General features: G+C 53.3%; 3 protein-coding genes across 5 annotated transcripts; 2 read left to right on the top strand and 1 right to left on the bottom strand.

Moving 5' to 3' along the window:
• Positions 1-1,240: 1,240 nt before the first annotated feature.
• Positions 1,241-10,848, top strand: SEMA4G (semaphorin 4G). The gene is made up of 15 exons (XM_036265855.1): positions 1,241-1,364; positions 1,463-1,611; positions 1,890-1,952; positions 5,172-5,270; positions 5,378-5,471; positions 5,617-5,730; positions 5,928-6,097; positions 6,181-6,350; positions 6,638-6,782; positions 6,926-7,148; positions 7,555-7,670; positions 7,805-7,965; positions 8,168-8,229; positions 9,610-10,661; positions 10,788-10,848. The coding sequence occupies exons 1-14, from the start codon at positions 1,241-1,243 to the stop codon at positions 10,437-10,439; spliced, it is 2,520 nt and encodes an 839-aa protein (XP_036121748.1). The 3' UTR covers positions 10,440-10,661; positions 10,788-10,848.
• Positions 10,849-12,382: 1,534 nt separating this feature from the next.
• On the bottom strand, positions 12,383-13,779 carry MRPL43 (mitochondrial ribosomal protein L43). Of its 3 annotated transcripts, XM_036265857.1 has the most exons (4): positions 13,603-13,779; positions 13,409-13,515; positions 13,013-13,284; positions 12,383-12,625 (listed from the first exon to the last, which is right to left on the bottom strand). In XM_036265857.1, the coding sequence occupies exons 1-3, from the start codon at positions 13,731-13,733 to the stop codon at positions 13,043-13,045; spliced, it is 480 nt and encodes a 159-aa protein (XP_036121750.1). In that variant the 5' UTR covers positions 13,734-13,779; the 3' UTR covers positions 12,383-12,625; positions 13,013-13,042. The 3 variants fall into 3 exon arrangements, with proteins under 3 accessions (XP_036121750.1, XP_036121749.1, XP_036121751.1); XM_036265856.1 differs by having other exon boundaries at positions 12,383-13,284; XM_036265858.1 differs by lacking the exon at positions 13,013-13,284 and having other exon boundaries at positions 13,363-13,515; positions 13,603-13,747.
• An 80-nt stretch (positions 13,780-13,859) lies between these two features.
• Positions 13,860-18,903, top strand: TWNK (twinkle mtDNA helicase). Its single transcript, XM_036266019.1, has 5 exons — positions 13,860-15,705; positions 15,894-16,134; positions 16,285-16,392; positions 16,695-16,836; positions 17,769-18,903. Exons 1-5 carry the CDS (start codon positions 14,463-14,465, stop codon positions 18,087-18,089), a joined length of 2,055 nt encoding a protein of 684 aa, XP_036121912.1. The 5' UTR covers positions 13,860-14,462; the 3' UTR covers positions 18,090-18,903.
• Positions 18,904-24,096: the final 5,193 nt, after the last annotated feature.

Raw genomic sequence — 24,096 nt, 5'->3', positions numbered from 1 at the left:
CCACACCTAGCCCAGCTCAGGAAGCCTTCAGGAGCCACCTCAGAGATCAGGCCTGTTACAGGGCTCTGAGGAGGCCTGCCACCTACCCCCATCCCATTCCCAGCTGGTTGGCTTGAAGGAGGGTCCAGGTGTGGGAAAATCTCCGAGATATGCCAGGGGAGATGGCTAAGAGCTCAGGGATCCCATCGTTCACCTTTTCTATGTTGCTCATGTCTCAATTAACTGGACTTGCACACTGTAGGCTCCTGTACAGACGTTACACTCATGCAGCCAAGGGAGCCAGATACACCCCAATGCCTGTGAGTGCCTGTTTGCAGGTAAGGGCATGTGTAGATGCCTAGCCAGATGGTACAGTACAGACTCGAATGGGCAAGGCAGAGATGTGCACCCCCTCAGAGAGGAATGCTGAGAAGTGTCTAATTAAAGAGAAATTCCAGAGGGAGCTCTCAGGCCAGGGAAAAGAAGAAACAAAGGGAAAACAGGACAAAATAGACAAAGACCCATTAAATGTCTTTGCCCAGGCCTTCCTGCCTGAGACACCCCCACAGGCAGCAAGGGCAGCTGCTGCCCAGCTGGATCTCATTGTTGGGAGGAGAAGGCATTTTCCCTGAGAACACAAGCTCCACCAAGAAGGAGGCCTAGCTAAGTTTCTGACTTGGTTGAGAAGGACCTTTACCTTGGGTTTGGGTTGGGGGAAGTCAAGGGTCTGTAAAGAGGGTGAGTTCCACCCAACTTCCTGTGTCAGAATGACTGAGTCAATCCTCATGTGGGAGTTCTGTGGATGCTTGGCCTCCTCCCTTCAGTACTCCCTGAAGTCTGGGGTTAATGCCATCTACCTTCCACCCACATACAGATCAAAGGCCTTTTTTTTCCTGTTGTTGTTTTTTTCTTCAGAAACCAGACTTCAGAGAACCAGGACTAGCCCTGCTGTCAAGGCAGGGAAACCCTATCAGTGACCTACAACCCCTCTATGACCCCACAACTCACTTCCACCATGGAGTTTGTATTTGATGCAGACAGGCAGTATGTGATCCTCTGACCTCTTACCTGAGATTCCATGGCCACGCAACCCTATGATTCCATGTCCCCTCAATTCCAGGACCCTCCCTGGCCCCATGACCCCTGACCTTCCAAGTGACCTCCCTGGACCTTGACCCCTGTGACTATTCTTCCCATCATCCCCTTGACTCTGGCCCTGGCTCCCCTTGGGGGTCTTGGTGGTCTGGGCTTCCCCAGGAAGATGTGGGGGAGGCTCTGGCCCCTCCTCCTGAGTATCCTCACAGCAACTGCAGTCCCCGGACCCTCACCTCGAAGACCATCCAGAGAACTAGATGCCACCCCGCGGATAACTATCCCCTACGAAGGTTAGACCAACACCCTCAACCTCAAAAGGCAGCAGGAGCCAGGGCTGGGGGTGGAGAGGCAGCTCAAGAACCAGGCTCACAGCTCCTGCTCTCCCCAGAGCTCTCTGGGACCCGGCACTTCAAGGGCCCAGCCCAGAACTACTCAACACTGCTGCTGGAGGAGGCCTCAGCAAGGCTGCTGGTGGGAGCCCGGGGCGCCCTGTTCTCTCTCAATGCCCACGACATAGGAGATGGGGCTCACAAAGAGGTCAGCCCCTGGAACCTGGGCCACCCAAGGGGTCTCTAGCTTCAGCTCCCCCAGGACCTCAAATTCCTGGAAACCCTGCAGCCTTCCATAGCCCCCTGGTCAGACAGTGCCGCCCTTCCCAGCCCAGGTCCTTACACCCTATGTTCCTCCTGAAACTTACCCCCACCCCCATTTCCCTCATTCCCTGGAGTCCTATCACCTGGTCCCACAGATAATGGGAAAAGGCAAGGGTATTGGGGTCAGTACCTCAGCCTTTCTCCCCTTTTCCCCCTCTCCAGATCCACTGGGAGGCCTCCCCAGAGATGCAAAGCAAATGTCATCAGAAAGGGAAAAACAATCAGGTACGTGGTCTGCCCTGTCCCCAGCTCCTTTTGTCCTCCTCCTCAGTTGAGGAAGTCAGGTTGAGAACACAGATGGAGAGGTAACAATCAGCCAGTCAGTTGCAGCAACCACAATAAACTGTGTTACTAGAGTGGCAAGCCCCAGGCACAGCACTTCTAATCCAAACATCTGGTGACCTATTAGCTTGGTCTGCGATGGCATCTTAATTTCCTCTGGGCTCCCAAATAACAATCATGATAATAATAATTAATCTCTAGTAAGTGCTGACTTAGTTATTATTTAACCTAATTCTAAAATAACCCTGTGAAATTGTATTAGCCTCCATTTTTGAGATGAGAAAAATAAGGCTTTGGTCAAGGAATAGCTCAGGTGCCCAGTATCCCATGGAGGGGTGTTGGTGAAGTGCCAGCCCTCTCTGGCTAAAGAATCAGGGTGTCTGCAGAGGTCCCATGTCTAGCTTTGTAACAGATCCATCTGGAGAGCTTTTTAAAAATTCGCATTTCCAAGGTCTGCCAACCCAGGAATTCTGATTCAGGGGTAGTGTTGGGACAGCTGTGTTTAAAGAGGTGCCTCTTGCCCTGGCCAGTTTGGCTCAGCAGTTAGAGCATCAGCCCATGGACCAATGAGTCACGGGTTCAATTCTGGTCAAGGGCATGTACCTTGGTTGCAGTTTTCCCCCGACCCACTCTATCTGAAGATTAATGAAAAAGTATCCTTGGGTGAGGATTAAAAAAAAACAAAACACAGAGGTGCCTCTTGGAGATTCCATCAAAGGCTGCGTCCTGGTGCAGCATGGATAGGAAATGGGGCTGGGAGGCAGGTGGAGCCCAGATCATGAAGGGCTGTAAATGCCCAGCTGGGGGGTTGGATTTTATTCTGGGACAATGGACATCCTCACCATCTGATTCTTCCTTCCTTCCTTCCTTCCTTCCTTCCTTCCTTCCTTCCTTCCTTCCTTCCTTCCTCCCTCCCTCCCTCCCTCCCTCCCTCCCTCCCTCCTTCCTTCCTTCCTTCCTTTCCTCACCCGAGGACATTTTTTTCCATTTTTTTGTTCAGATAGAGTGGAAGGGAAAGAGAGAAAGAGAGAGAGAAACATCGATGTGAAAGGGACACATCGAGTGGCTGCCACCTGCACAACCCAACCAGGGCCAGGGACAAACTGCAACCAAGGTACATGCCCTTAGTGGAAATCGAACCAGGGTCTCTCAGGACCGCAGGCCGACGCTCTAACCGCTGAGCCAAACCGGCCAGGAACCATCTGATACTTTAAATACTCTTAAACTATAATGTGCATGTGAATCACCTGGGGATATTATAAATGCAGATGCTAACCCAGTAGGTCAGGGAAAGGCTCAAGAGCCTGCAATTCTAACACACTCCTAGGTAAAGCTGACACTGCTAGTCCCTGGACCAAAATTTGGGTAGATAGAACATTTCCTAAACCATGTTCTAAGGAACATTAATTTTCAAAAGAGGGATTTAATGTTGGGAAATGCTGCATGCTCAATCCCACAATGCACAGCAACACCCTTAAGGCTCTGAGAAATGCCCAGTAAAGGTAGGTTTTTGTTTTGTTTTGTCTTGTTTTTGCATTTATCTTCAGATAGAGCAGGAGAGAGGGAGGAAGAGAGAGAGAAATATCAATGTGAGAGAGACACATCGAGTGGTTGCCACCCTTACAACCCCAACTGGGGCTGGTGACAAACTGCAACCGAGGTACATGCCCTCAGCGGGAACCGAACCCGGGACTCTCTGGTCCGTGGGTCGATGCTCTAACCACTGAGCCAAACTGGCCAGGGCTAAAGGTAGGTTTTAATCTGTGGCTTCCAACCTATTTGACTACAGAAATCCTCCCTCCACTGCCCCCTTATTAATGTAAACATCTTGAGGAAACATTACTTACTATAGGAATATTTATCCAGCCCCAGGCACTAGAAGGATTAAAATGGAGTGAGTCTGGAGGCAGGAAAGGCAGTGGGGAGGTTGGGGGCATGGTGTGGGTCAGAGGAGGGAGGCCTGATCAGGCTGGTGAAGAGGAGGAATGGGTGCCAAAGTACTACACCCAGTGAGGGAGCTGGATGAGACAAAGGCCTGCATGGATTCAAACCCTGGGTAATAGGCTGGAGGAGGAATCATTAACAAGGCAAAGAAGTCAAGAGGGCAGCAGCTTAAGGCATTTGATGGGCAGAGAAGGCCAGGGCCGGTGTGGCTGAAGTAGTGTGAGTGAGGCTAGAGTAATGGGCAGGGCCAGCAGTATGTTAGACCCTATGTTCAGGACTCTAGTGAGCCACTGAAGGGTTTTTAAATATAGCAGTGACATGATCTGGTTTACATTTTTTAGAATGCCTTGGAAAGTGTGTTGCAAGAGTATGCTGATTGATAGAATATCTGTGGAAGGAAACTCCAGACAATGGTAACAGCAGTCTCCTTTGAAGGCAACAAGGATAAAAAGGAGACTCTGTTTATAACAAAATCCTTTGTGCCTTTTTAATTATGGTGGAGGGTTGGGAGAGCTCTTAGGTGGTTGCTGCAGTGGTTCAGGGAAGAGGTGATGGTGGTAATTTAGACTAGGGTGGAGGGGAAGTGGACCAAGTCAAGAGATGCTTAGGACAAAGAGACATTTAATCAGGGAGCAGGACTGAATGTGGGGGTGAGTTAATGGGAAACAGCAATGATGACTCCTGGTTTCTGGACTGAGTGGGATGCACAGAGGGAGACTGGATGAACAGGTTTAGGAGGAAAGATTCAGGTTAGGAAGGAGGGGATGAGCTTGCTTTCTGACAAGGTGAGTTTGATGTGTCTGGGATATCAGGTGGCGAGAGAGCTGGAGCCTGAAGATAGGTTTTGTAGTGTCACCCAGAGGGTGTGGGAGCTCCAGGACTGGGGAGCATTGCTGAGGAGATGTGAGAGAAGCACGTTAGGTGGTGAGAGCCTGAGAGCACTTGAACTGAAGGTGCAGGAGGTGCAGGAGAAGCTGGCAGAGTATAGCATGTAATCTAAGAGACAGAGGAGAAGAGAGGAGTCATGCCACGGGGAGGCCACAGATTAGTGAGGTCCAGGGAATATTCTATCCTCTGGGCAGTGAGAAAGCCCACTAGGATCTTGGAAAGCACTGTGTGTCCTGTGAGTGGGGGTAAGAGCCAGACTACAAGCTGGACTAATGGAAGAGGCCTCTAAGGAGGCCTGGGGCTCACAATCCTCCCCCATCTATCCCACAGACCGAGTGCTTCAACCATGTGCGATTCCTACAGCGGCTCAATGCCACCCACCTCTACGCATGTGGGACGCATGCCTTCCAGCCCCTCTGTGTAGCCATTGTGAGTATGCCTGCCCCAGCCCTGATCACTGGTCCCTGACCCAGACTGGTCTGACCTTGGGCCCCTGCCTGCCCTTGGAACCACTGCCTTATTAACTCATTCCCCAGGATGCTGATGCCTTCACCTTACCAACCAGCTTCGAGGAGGGGAAGGAGAAGTGTCCTTATGACCCAGCCCGTGGCTTCACAGGCCTCATCATCGGTGAGCGTGCCCTCTTCCCCACTCCAGTCCCTCATCCACAAGCATGTTGTGTGAGTGACATAGATGTCATTGAAAGGACTTGCCACCATGCGTGTTCTGTGCCTTGTGACATGTCTCATGCCTGGCTGGCATGTCCCTGCCCCAGATGGAGGCCTCTACACAGCCACACGGTATGAATTCCGGAGCATTCCTGACATCCGCAGGAGCCGCCACCCGCACTCCCTGAGGACTGAGGAGGCACCCATGCACTGGCTCAATGGTTAGGAGGATGAGGCACAGGATGATGGGGGGCAGGGGACTATTTCTTCATCTTTACTCCCTTGGGAAGTTGACCATCCTATTCCCAAATCCCCAGGTGAGCCTGCCTATTCCTGTGTATTTTTGAGTGAGGGGTTGGGGCTGGGGGGAGAGATACCCAGCCTGTCTCAGAAGCCACCTGAACTGCCCGACCCACAGATGCCGAGTTTGTGTTCTCTGTCCTGGTGCGAGAGAGCAAGGCTAGCGCGGTGGGTGATGATGACAAGGTTTACTACTTCTTCACGGAGCGTGCAGCTGAGGAGGGCTCTGGCAGCTTTGCTCAGAGCCGCAGCAGCCACCGTGTGGCCCGTGTGGCCCGTGTGTGCAAGGTGAGTAGGACTGAGGTCGGGGAAAGGGTATAAAGGCTAAACCGCTGACCCTGGCCCATGACTCCATGCCCCTACCTCCCCAGGGAGATCTCGGAGGGAGGAAGATACTGCAGAAGAAGTGGACCTCCTTCTTAAAGGCGCGTCTCATCTGCCACATTCCACAGTATGAGACACTACGTGGTGTCTGCAGCCTGGACGCTGACACCTCCGCCCGCACACACTTCTATGCAGCCTTCACGCTGACCACACAGTGGTCAGTGCAGGGACAGTGGGGAGGCAAGAAACTGGGGACAGCATAGGGGCTGGAGCAGAGGTCAGTGAGGATGAGACAGAATCAACTGTGGGGAGGGCTGGCTGCAGAGAGAGAATTTCAAGCATATCCAGCTAGCCTGAGACCAGAGACCACAGTGGCCTACTAACCCACTATGGGCCTGGAGCTAGGGTTGACCAGGGTAACATTGGGCTACAGGCTGGGCAAGTGGCAGGTAGGCAGGCTCCACTCAGTGTGACTCAGTCCTCTCTCCTATGTATTATCCCTAGGAAGACCCTGGAGGCCTCAGCCATCTGCCGCTATGACCTGAATGAGGTGCAAGCTGTTTTTGCAGGCCCCTACATGGAATACCAGGATGGTGTCCGGCGCTGGGGCCGCTACGAGGGTGGGGTGCCAGAGCCCCGGCCTGGCTCCGTGAGTGCTCAGTAGACAGAACCCCTGGGAGGGACGGGAGGGTCTGGCCTTGTTGGGAGGACAAGCAGGAGGACAGAACCCCTGGGAGGAGTAGGATCCTTGTGGGGAGTCCTGAGGTTCACCACCCCTGTCCCCCACCCCAGTGCATCACAGATTCATTGCGCAGCCAAGGCTACAACTCATCCCAGGACTTGCCGTCACTGGTCCTGGACTTTGTGAAGTTGCACCCACTGATGGCTCGGCCCGTGGTGCCCACACGTGGACGGCCCTTGCTGCTCAAGCGCAGTGTACGCTACACACACCTCACAGGGACACCTGTCACTACGCCTGCTGGACCCACCTATGACCTGCTCTTTCTGGGCACAGGTACTTCTGACCCCTGGCCTGAGCCCTCTAAAGACTGCTGACCTGTCCTTTGATCCCTGCTGACCTCTAGCCCCTTGATAACTCTTGGTCACAAAACCCTGGTGACTATTGATGTTGATTCTTCAATGAACACTCACTATTGGTCCCCAGTGAACACTGGGTCTTGGTGACTGCTAACTCCTGTCACCAACCACAGTGGGATCAAATTCCCAATCACTAATGCTTCTGAAATAAATTAATTCCTGCCATGACACACCCAGAGTTCCCAATGTCCCGAGGTCCCAATGTTACTGGCTGAATCCTGTCCCTGACCTCATCACTCCCAAGCTGGTCCCATTAGGCTATTGCAGAGGTCCAAGAGCAGATTCCATTGCTGGGGTCTGACCCTCTGCCCTTTCCACACCAGCTGATGGCTGGATCCACAAGGCCGTGGTCCTTGGCTCTGGGATGCACATTATCGAAGAGACACAAGTGTTCAAGGAGCCCCAATCTGTGGAGAATCTGGTCATCTCTCTGATGCAGGTAACCTGACTCGTGACCTCAATATGGTCTTGCCAGAATAGGGGGAGGAACTGGGGAGGCTGGGCATTGGCTGTGTATGTGTCTGTATGTGGGAGTGGGGGTATTGCTAACCAGCTGTCCTCTCTGGCACCCAGCATAGCCTCTATGTAGGGGCCCCTAGTGGAGTGATCCAGTTACCATTGTTCAGCTGCTCCCGCTATCGCTCCTGCTATGACTGCATCCTGGCCCGGGACCCTTACTGCGGCTGGGACTCCAGCACCCATGCCTGCATGGAGGCCACCACCATAGCTAACAGGTCTCAGGGTAGCAGATGGGAAGTGGTGGGGGATGTGAGGGTCCCATGTGCCCAGGGAACTCAGGGCCTGAGGGGAGGAGGAAGGCCTGCCAGCTGTAGGGGGAGTGGGAGCAAGTTGTTGGGAATAGCCCTACTGACTCTTCCACTGGGGAAACTGAAGCCCAGTTCCCCTTGTTCATGAGTCCTGATCTTCTGTCTCCAGGACAGCACTGATACAGGACATAGAGAGAGGAAACCGAGGTTGTGAGGGCAACAGGGACACAAGTAAGTGACATTTATGGATGTGTGTGGTCTGGCTGCATAGCCTGTCCTCTTTACCATTTACTGTCATTTGTATGCACATGTGTGTATCTGAATGGCTGAGTCTGTGTGCTTTCAGATTCTGGCACAGAGTACATGCTCAACAAACATTTGTTGCCCAAAAGAATTATAAATGAGGAAACAGGTTCACTTTTGGAACTTACAGCCAAGGGGGTGGCTGGCAATCACACTATCACACAGTTAATTGTCTCCATTGTTTTTTGTTACAAAAGAAATAACTCCAACAATGACAAGCATTTGAAGGATAATGGGTAGTTCCCAAACAAGATCAGATGACTGAGGTGATACCCAAAGAGCAAACTTTAATAATCATAACTAATATGTACTGAGTACTGATCAAACACTCACATGCACAATCTCATTTATTCTCACAGCATTCCTATAAGAGAGATCCTATTATCATCATTCCCGTGAGAGGCAACCTCTCTGAGGCACAGGGAGAATAAGTAAACTGTCCAAAGTTAATCAGGTATTAAGTGGCAGGGTCAGAATTCGAACCTGGACCCCAGCAGTCAGACTGGAGTTTATGCTTTTGATCACTGCTCTGCTCTCTCCCCCACCAAGTTAACCAGGCAAGAGGGGGCTATAGAGAGGGGGATGACACCAAAGCAGAGGGAACAGTAGGCAGAACACGTTTGGTGTGTTTAAGCAACAAAAGAGGCTGGAGAAGTGGGCAGGGACCATGTTCAGGCAGAGGAGTGGCATGATTAGCTGAGTGTTTTTGAAAGGTCACCCACTGCTGCATGAAGAATGGGTTAGATGCAGACGAGAGCAGGCCAGCAGTTGAGGAAGGAGAGAAGTGAACAGGTCTGAGAAAGATTCTAGAAGCAGGATCTTGGTGGGGGTTAGATACAAAGGTTGGGGGTGGGGTGGGGAGCAGTGAGAGGTAAGGGAGGCTCCCAGGTTTCTGACTTAAGCACCTGAGTAGCTGGTGGTGCTATGCACAGTGATGACAATTCAAGGAAAAGACCTGGTGTAGCTTGGGAGGGAGGCTTTAGCCTTAGTTCCTGTGACAAGAGACCTCATGTTGATGCCCAGCATGTCGAAGATACTCAAGTCTGACGCTCAGGAGAGAACTCTGTGCTGGAGGTAGAGATTAGGCATCAGTGGCAGATGGCAGGAATTGAAACCACAGGGAAGGGCCAATGTGAACCTTCTGTGTGAGCATAAACGCAGAGAGCTCGGCCAGTTGTCACTGTGATTCCAGATTCTGTGCTTGGTGCTGAGGACATAGCAGTGAGCCATCTGGCTTACCATCCCCAATGTCTTCCCTAGGATTGGCAGGCAATGACTGCTCCTCCTCCTGTCCCCCACTCTCTCCAGGGCCACCACCACTAACAAAGACCCGCTCTGTGCTTCGGGGTGATGATGTCCTCCTGCCTTGTGACCAGCCATCCAACCTGGCCCGGGCCTTGTGGCTGCTCAATGGGAGCACTGGCCTGAGCGATGGACAGGGTGGCTACCGTGTAGGTGTGGATGGGCTGCTGGTGACAGACACACAACCTGAGCATAGTGGCAACTATGGCTGCTACGCTGAGGAGAATGGTCTCCGCACCCTGCTGACCTCCTACAGCCTCACAGTGCGACCAGCTACTCCTGCCCCAGCTCCACAAGCCCCTGCCATGCCTGGGGCACAACTGGCACCTGATGTGAGGCTGCTCTATGTGTTAGCCATTGCTGCACTTGGTGGCCTCTGCCTCATCCTGGCTTCATCCCTCCTCTATGTGGCCTGTCTTCGGGGAGGCAGACAAAGGCACCGACGGAAATACTCACTGGGTCGGGCTGGCAGGGCCGGGGGCTCTGCTGTGCAGCTGCAGACAATCTCAGGCCAGTGTCCTGGGGAGGAAGATGAGGGTGACGATGGGGAAGGGGTTGGGGGCCTGGAGAGTGGCTGTCTCCAGATCATTCCAGGGGAAGGAGCCCCAGCCCCACCTCCTCCACCACCCCCACCGCCACCGGCTGAGCTGACCAATGGGCTGGTAGCACTGCCCAGCCGGCTGCGCAGAATGAATGGCAACAGCTATGTGCTCCTGAGGCAGAGCAACAATGGAGTGCCCGCAGGGCCCTGCTCCTTCGCGGAGGAGCTCAGCCGCATCCTGGAGAAGAGGAAGCACACGCAGCTCGTGGAGCATCTGGATGAGAGCTCTGTCTGAGCCCAGCCTCCCAGGACAAATGCTCTTCCAAGCCAGCCTATCTGTCCCAGGCTGGGCCGCTGCCTCCCAACACAGCCACCCTACCTTGACCCTCCAACTCCAGGCCCTTCCAACATTTGATGTCCCTATAGGGCTGGCCAGAGTCAGGTCCAGCCAAAGTCCCCTCCTCAGTCTCCACAGACCCATCTGTGAGCAGCCCAGGCCAACCGGTTCTCATCAGAGGTAGGTGCTCCCTCAGGTTCTTCAGCCCCGGCTCTGGTTCCTATTCTCTTAACCTAAGCACTTGGGAAGAGAGGACCCCATCCTCCTGCCCCATTCATCTGCTCAAACCCTTCCCCTTTCTCCTAGGCAGGGCTTGCAGGTCCAGATGGCCTCAATGTCACCATCCTCTGCATCGCTCCATGTGCTGGATGGTTCTGACACCAGACAAGACCTCTGTCAGCCAAGAGAGCCACCTGAGTCCTGCATACATTCACATGCACACATGGAAGAATATCTATCAGCTGGGCTGGGGGCTCCCTGTTCCTACCTTCTGGTGCATTATTTCACCCCTTTTCCTGGACTTTGGGTACCCTCCCAATTGCCACATCCCATCCTATCTAGTCCTCATTCCTAGTCCCAGCCCCCTATGGTGACCTCTTTGTAAAGAACTTGGGAACAGGCCAGTAGTGGGAGGTAAGACTGCATCATTCCCCTCTTCTTCTCCCTTAATGTACAGCCCTTATGAGTCAACCCCCTCATCCCCTTGGTCACTCTCAAGAGTGACAAGAGGCAGAGTTCTAGGCATGTTCCTCACATACATAGGCTTACATTTCCACTCACATGCACCTTATGAGTCTTCTCTTGCTGCCTCAGACCTATCAGGTTTGGTCCATGGGCATTTCAGAAAGCCCTCTCCGGTTTAGCTGTCCTTGCAGACACTTCCCTAGGACGGGTGACCCATACTGCACTCAATGAGCCAGCCTCCCTTTGGGGGACCAAGCATTTGCTACCCCTAGACTAGAGCAGGAGGAAGAAAGATCTGATGTCTCACCTGGCACATGAAGCCCGTTCTTGGAACTATGCAAAGGGCAGAGGCTGGGAGTTTGGATGCTTGGCTCCCACCCCTGTCCTACCTCACCGGGGCATTTTCAGGGTCCAGGGGCCTCTGAAGTCTCCAGGCCCATATGGGACAATCAAATCCTGACTGAGCTCTCCCATTCCCTTGGGTGAGGATGACTGTTATTTTTGTAGCTGAGAACGTGGAATCCCACGGATTTTTACTGCCCTTCACCCATCCTCTCCCATCCTCTCCCCAACAATGAATGTATTTATTGTGAAATGGCTACACTTCTTTAGGAATGCCCCCACTCATCACCAGGTGGGTGGAACGGACATGTGATAGTGAGGAGCCTGGGCTCAGCTCCTCTACCCCATTGGTTAATAAATAACCCTCTTCTCCCCATGGCTATGAGTAGTCTGCTTGGTCTAAACTGGCCTTCCCCTAATCATCAGGGGACAGGCTTCTGAGCCTATGGAAAAGGTGCTGTAAGGTTGGTTCTGCTCCCCATAAAACCATTTGCAGAGGACATTGGGATCCTGAGCTTCCATCCTGGCTGCCCAGGGCAGGTATAAGGGCCTTTGTTAAGGCTCTCACTATTCATTGATCATGGGGATAAGCATGACAAAAGTACAGTGGGTCAAGAATTCACACACAGGTTTCTAGGTTTTTACCTCCTGGCTCTTCACCACTCTCCCCCCAACTCCCACCCCTGTTTTTTTGTTTTTTTTTTAGCTAAGTCCCTAGAAGATGCTGCCCATTTATCAGCCAGCCTGAGAATCACCCTCTCCAAGGGTCAGGCCTAGATGAACTACATGGCCTTTGACATTAAGCATTCTGGTTTTATGATAATGAAAAGTAGGGTTATACTTAAAACATGCACATATTCTGAAGACCTCAAATATGACTGTGAACAAGTTTATTAACCTGTTTTCTAATTTGTACACATTCACACAACCTAGCCCAATGCCAGGTTCACAGCAAAGGTGATAGCTCTCTCTAGCTCAGTGGTTGCAGAAATAGGACATCAGGGCCCTGGCAGGTGTGGATCAGATGGCTAAGCGTCATCCCATGCACCAAGAGGTCGCTGGTTCCATTCCTGGTAGAGGCACACGCCTGGGTTTCAGGTTTATCCCCAATAGGGAGCCTGCAGGAGACAGCAAATGGATGTTTCTTTCTCTCTCCCCACTCTCTTTAAAATAAAAAAAAAATATTAGAAAAAAAAAAAGAAAAAGGACATCAGGGATTCTTGAGAAGCCAGTCTTGAAACACTTCAAACCCTTCCTTTGATATCACTAGTATCAATTTGAATTTCAGAAAGGAGTACCCGGTAAGATCCCAGAAGGCTCTCAGGTTTCAGGAATGTCAACTGGATAAGAATTAAGAGACAAAGTCAATGCCCCTCACAGTGGGCACCAAAAATAGGCAGCTCTTCTTTATCCCAAGCAAAAGTTTTGGCATCAACTTGCCCTTTCAAGGGCTCCATCTGTCTGCCTGGACTTGTAATCCCCTGAATCGAAATAGAAAGATCCACCTTCATTGGGGTTGGAGTTGGAGCAACCGTTCAGTGCGTTTGCACCTGGGCTGGGGCAGGATCCTGGACCTCTCGGGGGCGCAGTCCGCCCCACGTTGTCGGTTTATTGGTGAAGGGGTGCCACTGGCCCTGGATGCTAGGACTGTCCGTGTGGAAGGGCTTGCGGATGCGGATTATGTCCAAGCCCGACTGGTTTGCTAGCTTCTGCACCAGCGTCGTGATCTCCTCCACCGACTTGCAGTTAATGGTCTCCTCGCGCACAGCCCCGTTAACTGGCAGAAGGAAGATGGGGGTGAGAGGGGGCGGGCCCGTCAGACAACAGACCGGACGACGGAAACAGGCCTACCCACCCCAGCTCCGCAGCCCGCCTTCCAGCCACGGCCCGGCTCCACTCACGGTATTCGGCCACGATTCTGGGCACAGAACACGGCCGTGGGTTCACGTATATTACGACCCCTGGGTTCTGTCGGGCGAAGTCGGCCACCTCCCGTTCCACGAACTCCCTAAGGAACCCGAGAAAGGTGAGCACGGTGACCCCGGACCCGGCGCCCTCGGCACGGAGTCGCACCCCGCACCCTTCGCCGGCTCACCTGGCGCCGCGGGACGAGGGCGCGTCGCGGCTGAGGCTGAAGCTGAGACGCTGCAGCTGCTGCACGTAGCGACCGAGCCCGTTGTGGAGAACACTGGTCAGGAAGCGGCTCGGAGTCCCGCGCGCCGTCATGGCTCCAGCTCCCAGGCCGCTGCGTCTGGTCTCCAGGGGAGGGGGCGGGACTAACACCAGGCTTCCGGTTCCGGGGACACGAGCCGCGGAGAGTTTTGATTCCGAGGTCCTGGCGGGTGGCGCGTGCGAGTGACCCACGTTGCGAGCGAAAGTCGTGAGACGAGAGTGGTGACACGCTGCCTGGGTCGGGACGGCGGGGAGCTGCGAGCCGGGCGGAGGGAAGATACGCGACGGATGGAGAGGTGGCGCGGAGAGGGACGGGAGCCGCCGAGTGGAGCCCTAGTGGTGCCGAGCCCCCTTTGAGGGAAGGAGCAGCGAAGAGGACCACTAGTTGGGGATCTAGAGCAGAGGGGCTACAGAAAGGACGCAGAGGACAGCAGAGATAAGGACGACGAAGAGACCCCGTGGAGGGCTGTAGTGGTGGAGAGACGATCTGGAGAAACCATAATCGGTGAGGTGCTGCGATGGGAGAAGCTGTAAAGGACCAGAGCGGTAGGGAGCCAGAGAGAGGGACAGAGATGTGAGAGGGTCGTGCAGATGGGCTTTGATGAAAGTAACAATGTAGAAGGGCTGAAGAGGATTCAGGAAGATGTTTATGAGGGATAAGTTTGAAGAAAGAGAGAAGCCACCCAGCGTGAGCTCTTAAGAGTGGAAGATCCCTGGGGTCTGACCTAGTGAAGGCTCCTGAACCAGACATTTGAAGTAGGGACTTCCTCCATTTGACTTGGAATGTGGGTCCTTCTCCGAAGTGGGTACCCCTTCCGTATCCTGCTGTCCCTTCGTGGAAAGTGGATGGGTCGGAGGGGCCTGCCTCGCAGCTTGGTCCCAGGCCCTCCTCGAAGACGATACAGGAAGGAGGCTCTCCCTGCCTTGGAGGCACCAGTGTTGCCTGTAACTGTAACTGAAATCCGCCAATATTTGCGGGCACATGGGATTCCCTTCCAGGATGGCCACAGCTGCCTGCAGGCACCCAGCCCCTTTCTGGGGGACTCGCAGCTCAAGGACCAGACTGGTGCTACCAGTTCCTTCAGCCTCTACATTAACAAGACCACAGGCCGCTTTCTCTGCATGACCAGCCTAGCAGAGGGGAGCTGGGAAGACTTCCAGGCCAGTGTGGAAGGGCGCCGGGATGGAGATAGAGAGGGGATCCTGTTTAGTGAAACCCCAGGAGCTGAAGACAGTGAGGAGATCCGGAGGATCTGGGACCGAGCAATACCTCTCTGGGAGCTGCCTGAGCCAGAGGAAGCCCAGCTGGCTCGTGTGATGTTTGGCCTTACCAAAGTGGCAGATGACACACTCAAGCGTTTCAGTGTGCGGTATCTGCGACCTGCTCGAAGCCTTGTCTTCCCTTGGTTCTCCCCTGGAGGTTTGGGATTACGAGGCCTGAAGCTCCTAGGGGCTGAAGGCCAAGGGGATGGAGTGCACTATGTGGAGACCACCATTCCTCGGCCTGGTGCCTACCACAATCTGTTTGGATTACCGCTGATCAGTCGTCGAGATGTTGAGGTGGTACTGACAAGTCGTGAGCTAGATAGCCTGGCCTTAAACCAATCCACAGGACTGCCCACTCTTGCCCTTCCCCGAGGAACGACCTGCTTACCCCCTGCCTTGCTCCCTTACCTTGAACAGTTCCGACGCATTGTGCTCTGGCTGGGGGATGACCTTCGGTCCTGGGAAGCTGCCAAGTTGTTTGCCCGAAAACTGAACCCCAAGCGATGCTCCTTGGTGCGACCTGGGGACCAACATCCCCGTCCCCTGGAGGCCGTAAACAAGGGCTTAAATCTTTTTCGAATTCTTCGTTCTGCCCTGCCCGCTTGGCACAAGTCCATCGTGTCTTTCCGGCAGCTTAGGGAAGAGGTACTAGGAGAACTGTCAAATGTGGAGCAGGTAGCTGGCGTTCGCTGGAGCCGCTTCCCGGACCTCAATCGTCTCTTGAAGGGACATCGGAAGGGCGAGCTGACAGTCTTTACAGGTTACCCTTTGGGAAATCACTGCTTGGGGTGGTGGCAGAGGATAAGGTGACAAAAGTATGTGGGTTTGGGCCACTGTAAAATTTGAAGAGAAGGCTTTCCCTCCCAACTTTGAAGCCCTGCTCCATGTCTTGTTTTCAAGAGTAGGACTTTTCTCCCTCACCCAGAACTATGTTCAACCCCCTTGCAGGGCCAACAGGCAGTGGAAAGACAACATTCATCAGTGAATATGCCCTGGATTTATGTACCCAGGGAGTGAACACACTATGGGGTAGCTTTGAGATCAGCAACGTGAGACTAGCCCGGATCATGCTGACACAGTTTGCTGTGGGGCGGCTGGAAGAGCAACTGGACAGATACGACGAGTGGGCCGACCGCTTTGAGGACCTGCCCCTCTATTTTATGACTTTCCATGGGCAACAGAGCATCAGGTTAGATTTCCAGGCCTGGGCTTTTCAAAGAATGGGAGGGCAGGAGAACAGATCCTCAACAGAGTTCTTAGGATGCTGGTTTTCTGCCTGCGATGGACAGGAGACTACTTGTAATTGACTCTTGAATTCATTGCCTTTTCCTCTTCCCAGGACTGTAATAGACACAATGCAGCATGCAGTCTATGTCTATGACATTTGTCACGTGGTCATTGACAATCTGCAGTTCATGATGGGTCACGAGCAGCTGTCCACAGACAGGTGACATCTTCTTCTCTAGCTGAACTCACTTGAACACACATGTCTTTTCAGGCAGCTGGCCCCTAGGCACATACACTCTACTCTCTTGTTTTCTGATACGTGTGCAGACGTATCCCACCCATGTGTATTTCTGTCTTTATAAAGGTGTGGGGTGTGGCAGCAGGAAACTAAGTCCTTGGTTAAAGGGAAGTAGAGTGGGGTTGTGTGCTTTGTGGAGATGTGACTGAATCAAGAGTTATGTGTATATTCTTGTCCTTCTGTCTGTGTCTGATAACCTCTTTGCTTTGTTTGGGTGGGGACAGGATTGCAGCTCAAGACTACATCGTTGGGGCCTTTCGGAAGTTTGCGACAGACAGTAGTTGCCATGTGACACTGGTCATTCATCCCCGGAAGGAGGATGATGATAAGGAACTGCAGACAGCATCCATTTTTGGCTCAGCCAAAGTAAGTGACCTTTAGAGGAGCCCAAGCTCTAGAAAGTAGAGGAGGCAGGTGTGTCCAGGCATAGCCCTCAGTCAGCCTTACTTAACTCTTGACTTCAGCTGGAAGAGGCAGCTGGGGCCATGATACGAGGAATACAAATGCTGATAATTGTTGGTCCTTTGCCCTCCTCACCCTCCAGGAGCTCACATCCTCTCATTGTGGAATACAATGAGACAGTGATTACAACTCAGTGTGGTAAAAGCTATGCCAGGTAGCACAGGTATTTGGAGAGCAAAGAGAAAGACATCTGAGTCATCCTGGGGCATCTGGGGAGACTTCCTAGAGGAGGTGTCAGCAAAGGTTGGGTTGAGTTCTGCCCTTTTGGCCAACAGAAAGTGTTTAATAACTAAATGGGAGGGCCTTCTGGGCAGCAGGAGCAGCCTAATCCTGGAGCTTCCTGTGGTACACTGAATGCCTTTACATGCCAGGCCTGGGCTGGGCACAGGGAATACAGGGTGAGGAGCACAGACTGTGTGCCACAATGGAACAAATATGGAACTAGGGAAGGGCATAACACGGAAGTGGAAAGATAGTAGTGCCTTCTTTATTTTTAGGGATCAAGAATGGTCTCTGATGAAATGTGACATTTAGACTGAGACCTCAGTGATAAGAAGCTGGGTTGAGTCGGGTGGTGAGCTGTGCAGGAGAAGTGTTACAAGCAGAGGGAATAGCAGGTACAAAATCTGGGGATGGTAGTAGCAAGATTGTTAAGGAACTGAAAAACTCAAGTGGCCCCAGCATCATGGTCAATAGTTCATAGAGCTTTGATGAAAAGGGACGTACTTTTTCCTTTTCCCATTCTTGCCACTTCTCCCTGAACCCTCAACCTTCCTTTTTTTGCTCTCTCATATGTATTTTCACTGCTCCTTCATCTTCTGTTCCCTGCCCCTCAGGCAAGCCAGGAAGCGGACAATGTTCTGATCCTGCAGGACAGGAAGCTGGTAACTGGGCCAGGGAAACGATATCTGCAGGTGTCCAAGAACCGTTTTGATGGAGACGTAGGTGTCTTCCCACTTGAATTCAACAAGAACTCTCTCACCTTCTCCATACCACCAAAAAGCAAGGCCCGGCTCAAGAAGATCAAGGACGACAATGGGCTAGAGGCCAAAAAGCCCTCGTCTGGCAAAAAGGGGGCTGTGTCCCAGAACTCTAAGACTTGCTCGGGTGAAGCCCCCAACCCCTACCAGCCAGACCCCTCCAAACTTTCAAGGTGAAGAAGGTACAGAGCCTGACACTGGAACAAGCCTGACAGGACAGGCTGGGGCATAGACTTTTTCTTTATGCTAGGACTGCCTTTGTCCTGTGGTTTTAAGCTATGGGCCCTTCTCAGTCTGAGAGGCATAGCGTAGCCTAGGACAGGGTTTCTTAGTGAGAGAATTCAATTTAGCAGATATTTGAGAACCTGCTGTGTGCCAGGCTTTGTTCTAGGTCTTGGGACTACAGTACGACAAGACAGATGAGGTCCTTGCTTCCACGGAAAATGCAGTCTGGTAGGGGGACAAGACAAGCTAATGGATAAACACAAAACATAATTTTAGTTAGTGAAAAATGCTATTTGAAAAATAAAATAGTAATGCGATAGTGTTCACAGGCTAGTTGAGATTAAGGTCTGAAAAGGGGTCTTTGAGCAGAGGACATTTGCACTGGGACCTAAAGAACTAGTAGTGAGCCATGTGAACATCTGGAGAAAGGGATCCAGGCAGAAGGAAAAGTAAATATAGAGGCCTTGAGGTGGGAATGAGCAGGTTGAGTTAAAAGCTGTGGAGTCAGGCCCCCTGAACCTGGAGAATAGGAGACTTCTTGCCAAAATTCTAGCCTAGGCTTTCGGAACCAAAGGGTGGCATGGTGGGTACCAAGCTCCTCTGTTCCCCACTCTGGAACTTCCTATGTGGTGGCATTCACTGTCATTGGATTCTAGGTGCTTGTGATACCGGGGCCAGAGAGCCATGGAAGGAAGCTGCGAGTCCAGAGTGCCTGCCACCTGGATACTGATTGTATGGTGTGCTTCCTCTGACCACTTTAGTGAATGGAGCCATAGCTTTTTGTAGAGCCTTTCCAAGTTTTACTGAAAAAAATTTTTTCCATTGCTTTTGTTTCTGTGCTTATTTGTCCACTAGGTGTCTCCCCAGTCTATAACTGGATTTTCTTCTCACTTTGAATTGGGAGTGGGTGGGTTCCCTCCCCCACCCTTAGTCTTTGGGCTGTGCTCCCAAAGAAGCAGGAGCATTAAAGGGCCGTCACACACACCCTTTACACCTCTTCTTGGCCTAGGGAAACAGGATGGTGCCTCTTTAGCCCTGTTTTCCCCAAGGATCTTCATGTGATCCCTGGCAGAGGTGTAGGTCACCAGGCCACATGCCTAGGCTCTGCCTAACCAACTGTTCCTCTGTGATATGAGCCACTCACTGACCTCTCAATGAGGACTCAGGCTCAGCATATTCTTATCTGGCCCCTGTCCATTTCCACCCTCCTGTACCTTCTCAGCATTTCTCTTATGTTAGTGTGTCAGAATGCCTAGGACTCTTGTTTGAAAAAGCAAAAACTAGGACCTTCTATCGCCCCAGTCCTCACACACACACACACAGACATTTCTGATTCTGGAAGTTCGAGGAGAGGTATAGGATTCCTCTTTTTATGTTTTGTTAATTCTTACCTGAGGGTATTTTTTCTGTTGGTTTTTAGAGAGAGTGAAGAGGTGGGGAGAGAGAGAAACAGATGGAGAGACATATCGATTGGTTGTCTCCTGCACGTGCCCTGACCAGGGCCGGGGATTCGAACCTGCAACCCAAGTACATGCCCTTGACCGGGAATCAAACCCATGGCCATTTTGTGCACAGGCCGATGCTCTAACCACTTAGCGACACTGGCCAGCCGGGCTAGGATTCCTCATTTTTAAAAAGCCCTAAAGAAGGTGGGAAAATATGTTATCCAGGGACCCTGTCAGAATTATTCCTAAATGATGACACACTCATCTCACTTCCTCTGATATCCTAAAGTCCCAGTTTCCCTTTAGATTTGCCAGCAAGCATGTTGAGAATACAAGATGTTCTGAGGGGACTGGGGAGAAAGGAACCTCATATAAGGTTGGAGGATTGGTTACCTGCTCTGAAGCAGGGCTGCCTTATCAAGGTCTCCCTGTCAACCTAAGAAGGAGCTTGTGGGACCCTTCAGCAGGGACGGGTCCCTGATCTTTAATGTGTGAGAACTATGGCTACAATTGTCTCCTGAAACAGACCTGGAGCAAAGCTGTTTTCTGTGGCGGAAGAACCTGGGGGAAGGGAGGAGAGAGCTCCTCCAGGGCCTCCCTTCTTGGGGGTCTCTCCCAGACTGGCTGGAGCCAGGCCTCCTAATCCTGCTGTAATCATTCCCAGCCGCTGGCTGGTTTAGGCCTCATCCAAGGTCTAAAATACTGAACGTCAGCTGTGCCTTCCAGATGCACACCACCAAGTCAGTCCTACCTATAAGGATGTGAGTTCCACATTCTGGTCTCCCTAGAATGCCTGGTGTTTTCTCAGGAAATCCGTGGAGCTTTGTGAGATCTCTGTGAATTGGGGATAGAGGACTTGTCTGTTTGTCCTGCCCCACTCTCCTAGCAGACTCCCCACAGAGCACAAACCAGAATCATGGGGAGGGAGGGGAAGCTAATGCACCCCCAACCCCACACCTTATACAAACACATTCCATTCCACAACTGTCAAACTCCTCATGTCAAGGTGAGCCCCAAATGTGTTCAGGAGTCCCTGGAGCCTAGAAAGCAGTGAGGGATCCCTGGGAGCCACCGTCCTTGTACCCAGCCAAAGTGGATTGAAACAAAGTACTCTGCCTATGTCCAACTGGATGTTAGGAATCTCCCTGAGAGCTCAGAAAGGGCCTGGCCAAGCAGGATTCAGCTGGATCTGCAGCCCTTTCTTCAGATTCAGTAACACATGTGGCTGGGAGGGGGCTGCTTTGGTCCAGCAGCTTTACTGTGGATGGGTTTGAGAAGGGACTAAACTCACCAGACTCCTGCTGTCCAAGGACTAAGGCTGCAAATGTGGCCCAGATACCTGTAGACATCACAGTCTACCTTCCCATAGGCTGCCTTAGGTGCCATGAAGGGAGGGAGCCTTAGGTGCCTCCCTGCAATACAGGCCAACTTCCTGTTTGTGACTGTGGGTGGAACTTTATGAGTTTAAGGGAAGCCAGGCTATGCTCTGTATGGGAACCAGAACTGTCAGGCTTGCTCACCTGGGCAGACACCTACTCCAAGGGAGAGCTAGGTGCTGGTTCTGCTTGGGTAGCCCCAACCCTAAGTGTGGGAGAAGGAGAGGCGGGTCTGTTTTGGTGAAACCGGAGCCTTCTTTGTCTGCTTCCCAGGGGTTTTCCCTGTGTCTGGGGAGTGGGCTGATAGTGGACCAGGTTCGGCTCCCTACAGAGCAGGGATTGGTAGCAGGAAAGCCCCATAGCCAGCTTGGTTAGGACAGTCAGGTATGTAGTTTAGCTCTCGGTCACGTGCTATTCGCCCCATCCCGGGTCGGAAGCAAGCCAAATCCAGTAAGCTGTGAAGTCAGAGGCTAGAGAGCAGCCTCGGGCCACCGTCGAGCTACTGCTGGGCTGGGTTCTGGGTTGGCTTTTGAGGGGGGTGCTGAGCAGACCACTCCCTTCCTTGGGTGGGGGCGCGGCCTCAGCGGCCCCGCCCCGCTCCACTGCACCAGGCCGGACCTGGCGGGGGCCCGGAGCCCGGAGCGGGCTTGAGAGCTGGTGGATCCGCAGCAGGGAGGTACTGGAGCTGGAGCAGGAGCCCGGCAGGAGCTGGAGCGGCGGCGCAGGTGGCACTGGGTAAGTGGTGGGGCTGCGGCGGTGTAGGAACTCGCGCCTCCGGCACATCCCGGCTCCGAAGTAAACTTTCTCGTCTGGCGAAGCTGGGGGTTGGGATGAGGCAGGGGTCCCCACTCCCCGGCGCAGGCGAAGTGTCTGAACAGGGAACCGACACGGAAACTCACACGGATGGGCCCACACGCGCGCGCACACAGACCCACGCACATACTTGTTGCACACGAACACACGTGCACTCAGGAAAAGACGTGCCCAATGCGTTACTCTTGCATTCCTTGAAGCAGCGCCACTGGCCCGCGCGGACCCCAGCGGGCAGGGACCACTGCTGTCTCGTAATTGACGGGGGTGGGAGAAAAGCGCCGACCGATCACCGATGGGGGCGGGCCTGGTGGGATACTTCCCGAGTTTCCTGCTTCCCCGCAGCCTGCAGGTGAAGACTTAAGACACAAACAGGCGCCGAGCACATGATCACATCGCAGACAGGTGGAGTGTGCTTCCTCCCCACCCCCGCATAAGGGTGAGGACGTCTCTCTCCAGTCCAGGGCCCGTTTTCGCGGTCCCTTGCGGGGCTGTATTCCATTCTCCGCCTAGAGAGGTGATAAGCCCTCCTCCAGAAATGGGAGCACAACGCCCCCTGGAGTCCGAGTAGCGCAGGAGAACCCGAGACTGTTGGACTGGGGTGGAGTTACTTGGGCTCCACACCCTTCCTTCTCGCGAACACCTTCATGGTGCCCTCATCCCTGAAGGTATCGGAGGAGGGCGCTATACTTGATGGCAGTGGACAGCAGCCCGCTCCCCGCCCCATACCTCCGGCCTGGGTAGCTGCTGCCTGAGTGCCCGTCGTTACCCTTCCTACTAAGACCCTTCCTTGCAGAACTGGGAGCTCCTCCCCCAAGGTAGGAGCAGAGAACCCACTCACGCAAGAGTGGGAGTTCTCCCCCAGAGAATGCAGGAACATAACCCTCTCCTCAATACTGGAGTGGGCCTATACCCCTCAGGTAGCGGGAAGACGAGCCCCCCCCACCACTCCCACCCCCACCCCCACCATGAGGCTGGGGGCAGAGGACATCAGCCTTCCTCCCTGCCCCACCCCCCACCCCTACACACGCTGAGCCCAGCTGCTGCTGGAGCTTCTGGGCACGCTGCCAGAAAGGGGAGGAGGCTCCTGGTGCCCCAGGAGGCTGGGATCAGGGCAAGGCCAGAGGAGGGGGTCTCTACTGGAGAGTGGGGCTCCGTCTGTTCTTGTGAGGCTGAGGGTCTGGGGTAAGCCTGAGGGTGGCTGGGCTATGTTTCCCTTTCCAGGGAAAAAGAAAGAAAAACAACCCTTTCCATAGAGCTAAAAATAGAGCTGAGAGCATGCCAGGGCTGTGGCCTGGAAGGGGAGGATGGGGCGGGCGGGGGGTGGGGGGGGTGGAGAATGCTTCTTCCTAGGGCAGAGGAGCTCTGGCAGGCCTGGCTCTGGTGTGTGTGTTGGGGGGGGGGGGCGGGTGGCAGGAGGCTGTCCTTGCCCAAGGGTGTTGGCATCAGCCGACCTGACCAGGTCACAGAGACCCCTACAGGAAAGTATGTGTGATAAAATGTTTGAGAAATGTGTGTACGTGTAAGAAATTGTCACTGTAAATAAGACCGTCAATGCGTGAAAGATGCTTAGGAGACTAAGTAAGTGTGTTTAAGATTGTTACTGGGTGCGAAGGACTGCGAGTTGTGAAAGCCTGTGCACAAGTAGTTTTGTGACTCCGAGGGTGTCTCTGTGTGAGTCGGCTAGGAAGATTATGGAAAGAAGGAACATGGAACCATGTGATGAATGAGGCTCTGATGTGTGGCTGTGTGAAACTGAAGGTGGGAAAGGTCGTGTGGGTGTTTAAGGTTGTGTTCTTTGCCAAATGGTAAGAATATTCCTGACCCCGAGCAGACAGTGGAATGTTGTCTGCTGTGAGGCTGGTGTGGATTTGAACCTGCTCACCCCAGGGACTGTTGGAGGGCCAGGGGCTGCCTCTCCCAACAGTGACTTCTCTTCTAGCAAATGACTCTGAGGGAAGGTTGGGGAGCACAGAGTCGCCCCTGGGGCAGGCTTGGGCTCGAGGGGGAGAGGGTACTGTGCTGTGGAGTCAGGTAGGACGCCCCGCCCTGCACGCCCAGGTCCGGGGGCGGGATTACTGGGTGTGTTTTCCGAATGCACCACCAGGTGGCGCCACCCTCGCAAATCCAAGTGCGCTGCCTCCTAGCCGCTGGGGGTGGGGCAGGCAGCGACCGAGCCTCGGCCCGTGGCTTGTTCTGGGGCGCAGGGCCCCGGCCGCTGGAGAGAGTGGGTGGCAGCTGACCCTCAGCCTACCCCTCTGGACTCCAAAATCGCAGAGTGTGTCTTGCGGGGGAGGGTGGTACGCTTCGACCAGAGGAGCGGAGGGG

This window comes from Molossus molossus, unplaced genomic scaffold (assembly GCF_014108415.1).
Source record: "Molossus molossus isolate mMolMol1 unplaced genomic scaffold, mMolMol1.p scaffold_m16_p_17, whole genome shotgun sequence".
Lineage (NCBI taxonomy): Eukaryota > Metazoa > Chordata > Mammalia > Chiroptera > Molossidae > Molossus > Molossus molossus.
This window is presented reverse-complemented; position numbering and strand designations above follow the sequence as displayed.

What these genes read in the sequence shown, in the direction of transcription:
- MRPL43 (XM_036265856.1), bottom strand. Translation starts at nt 13,733, where the DNA reads ATGACGGCGCGCGGGACTCCGAGCCGCTTCCTGACCAGTGTTCTCCAC. An exon ending in CCCTCGTCCCGCGGCGCCAG is followed by an intron (nt 13,516 to 13,602) that starts GTGAGCCGGCGA and finishes CGGGTTCCTTAG; the next exon opens with GGAGTTCGTGGAACGGGAGG. An exon ending in CAGAATCGTGGCCGAATACC is followed by an intron (nt 13,285 to 13,408) that starts GTGAGTGGAGCC and finishes TCCTTCTGCCAG; the next exon opens with TTAACGGGGCTGTGCGCGAG.
- SEMA4G (XM_036265855.1), top strand. Translation starts at nt 1,241, where the DNA reads ATGTGGGGGAGGCTCTGGCCCCTCCTCCTGAGTATCCTCACAGCAACT. An exon ending in TTCACGCTGACCACACAGTG is followed by an intron (nt 6,351 to 6,637) that starts GTCAGTGCAGGG and finishes TATTATCCCTAG; the next exon opens with GAAGACCCTGGAGGCCTCAG. An exon ending in TGGTCATCTCTCTGATGCAG is followed by an intron (nt 7,671 to 7,804) that starts GTAACCTGACTC and finishes TCTGGCACCCAG; the next exon opens with CATAGCCTCTATGTAGGGGC.
- TWNK (XM_036266019.1), top strand. Translation starts at nt 14,463, where the DNA reads ATGTGGGTCCTTCTCCGAAGTGGGTACCCCTTCCGTATCCTGCTGTCC. An exon ending in CGAGCTGACAGTCTTTACAG is followed by an intron (nt 15,706 to 15,893) that starts GTTACCCTTTGG and finishes ACCCCCTTGCAG; the next exon opens with GGCCAACAGGCAGTGGAAAG. An exon ending in CCATTTTTGGCTCAGCCAAA is followed by an intron (nt 16,837 to 17,768) that starts GTAAGTGACCTT and finishes CCTGCCCCTCAG; the next exon opens with GCAAGCCAGGAAGCGGACAA.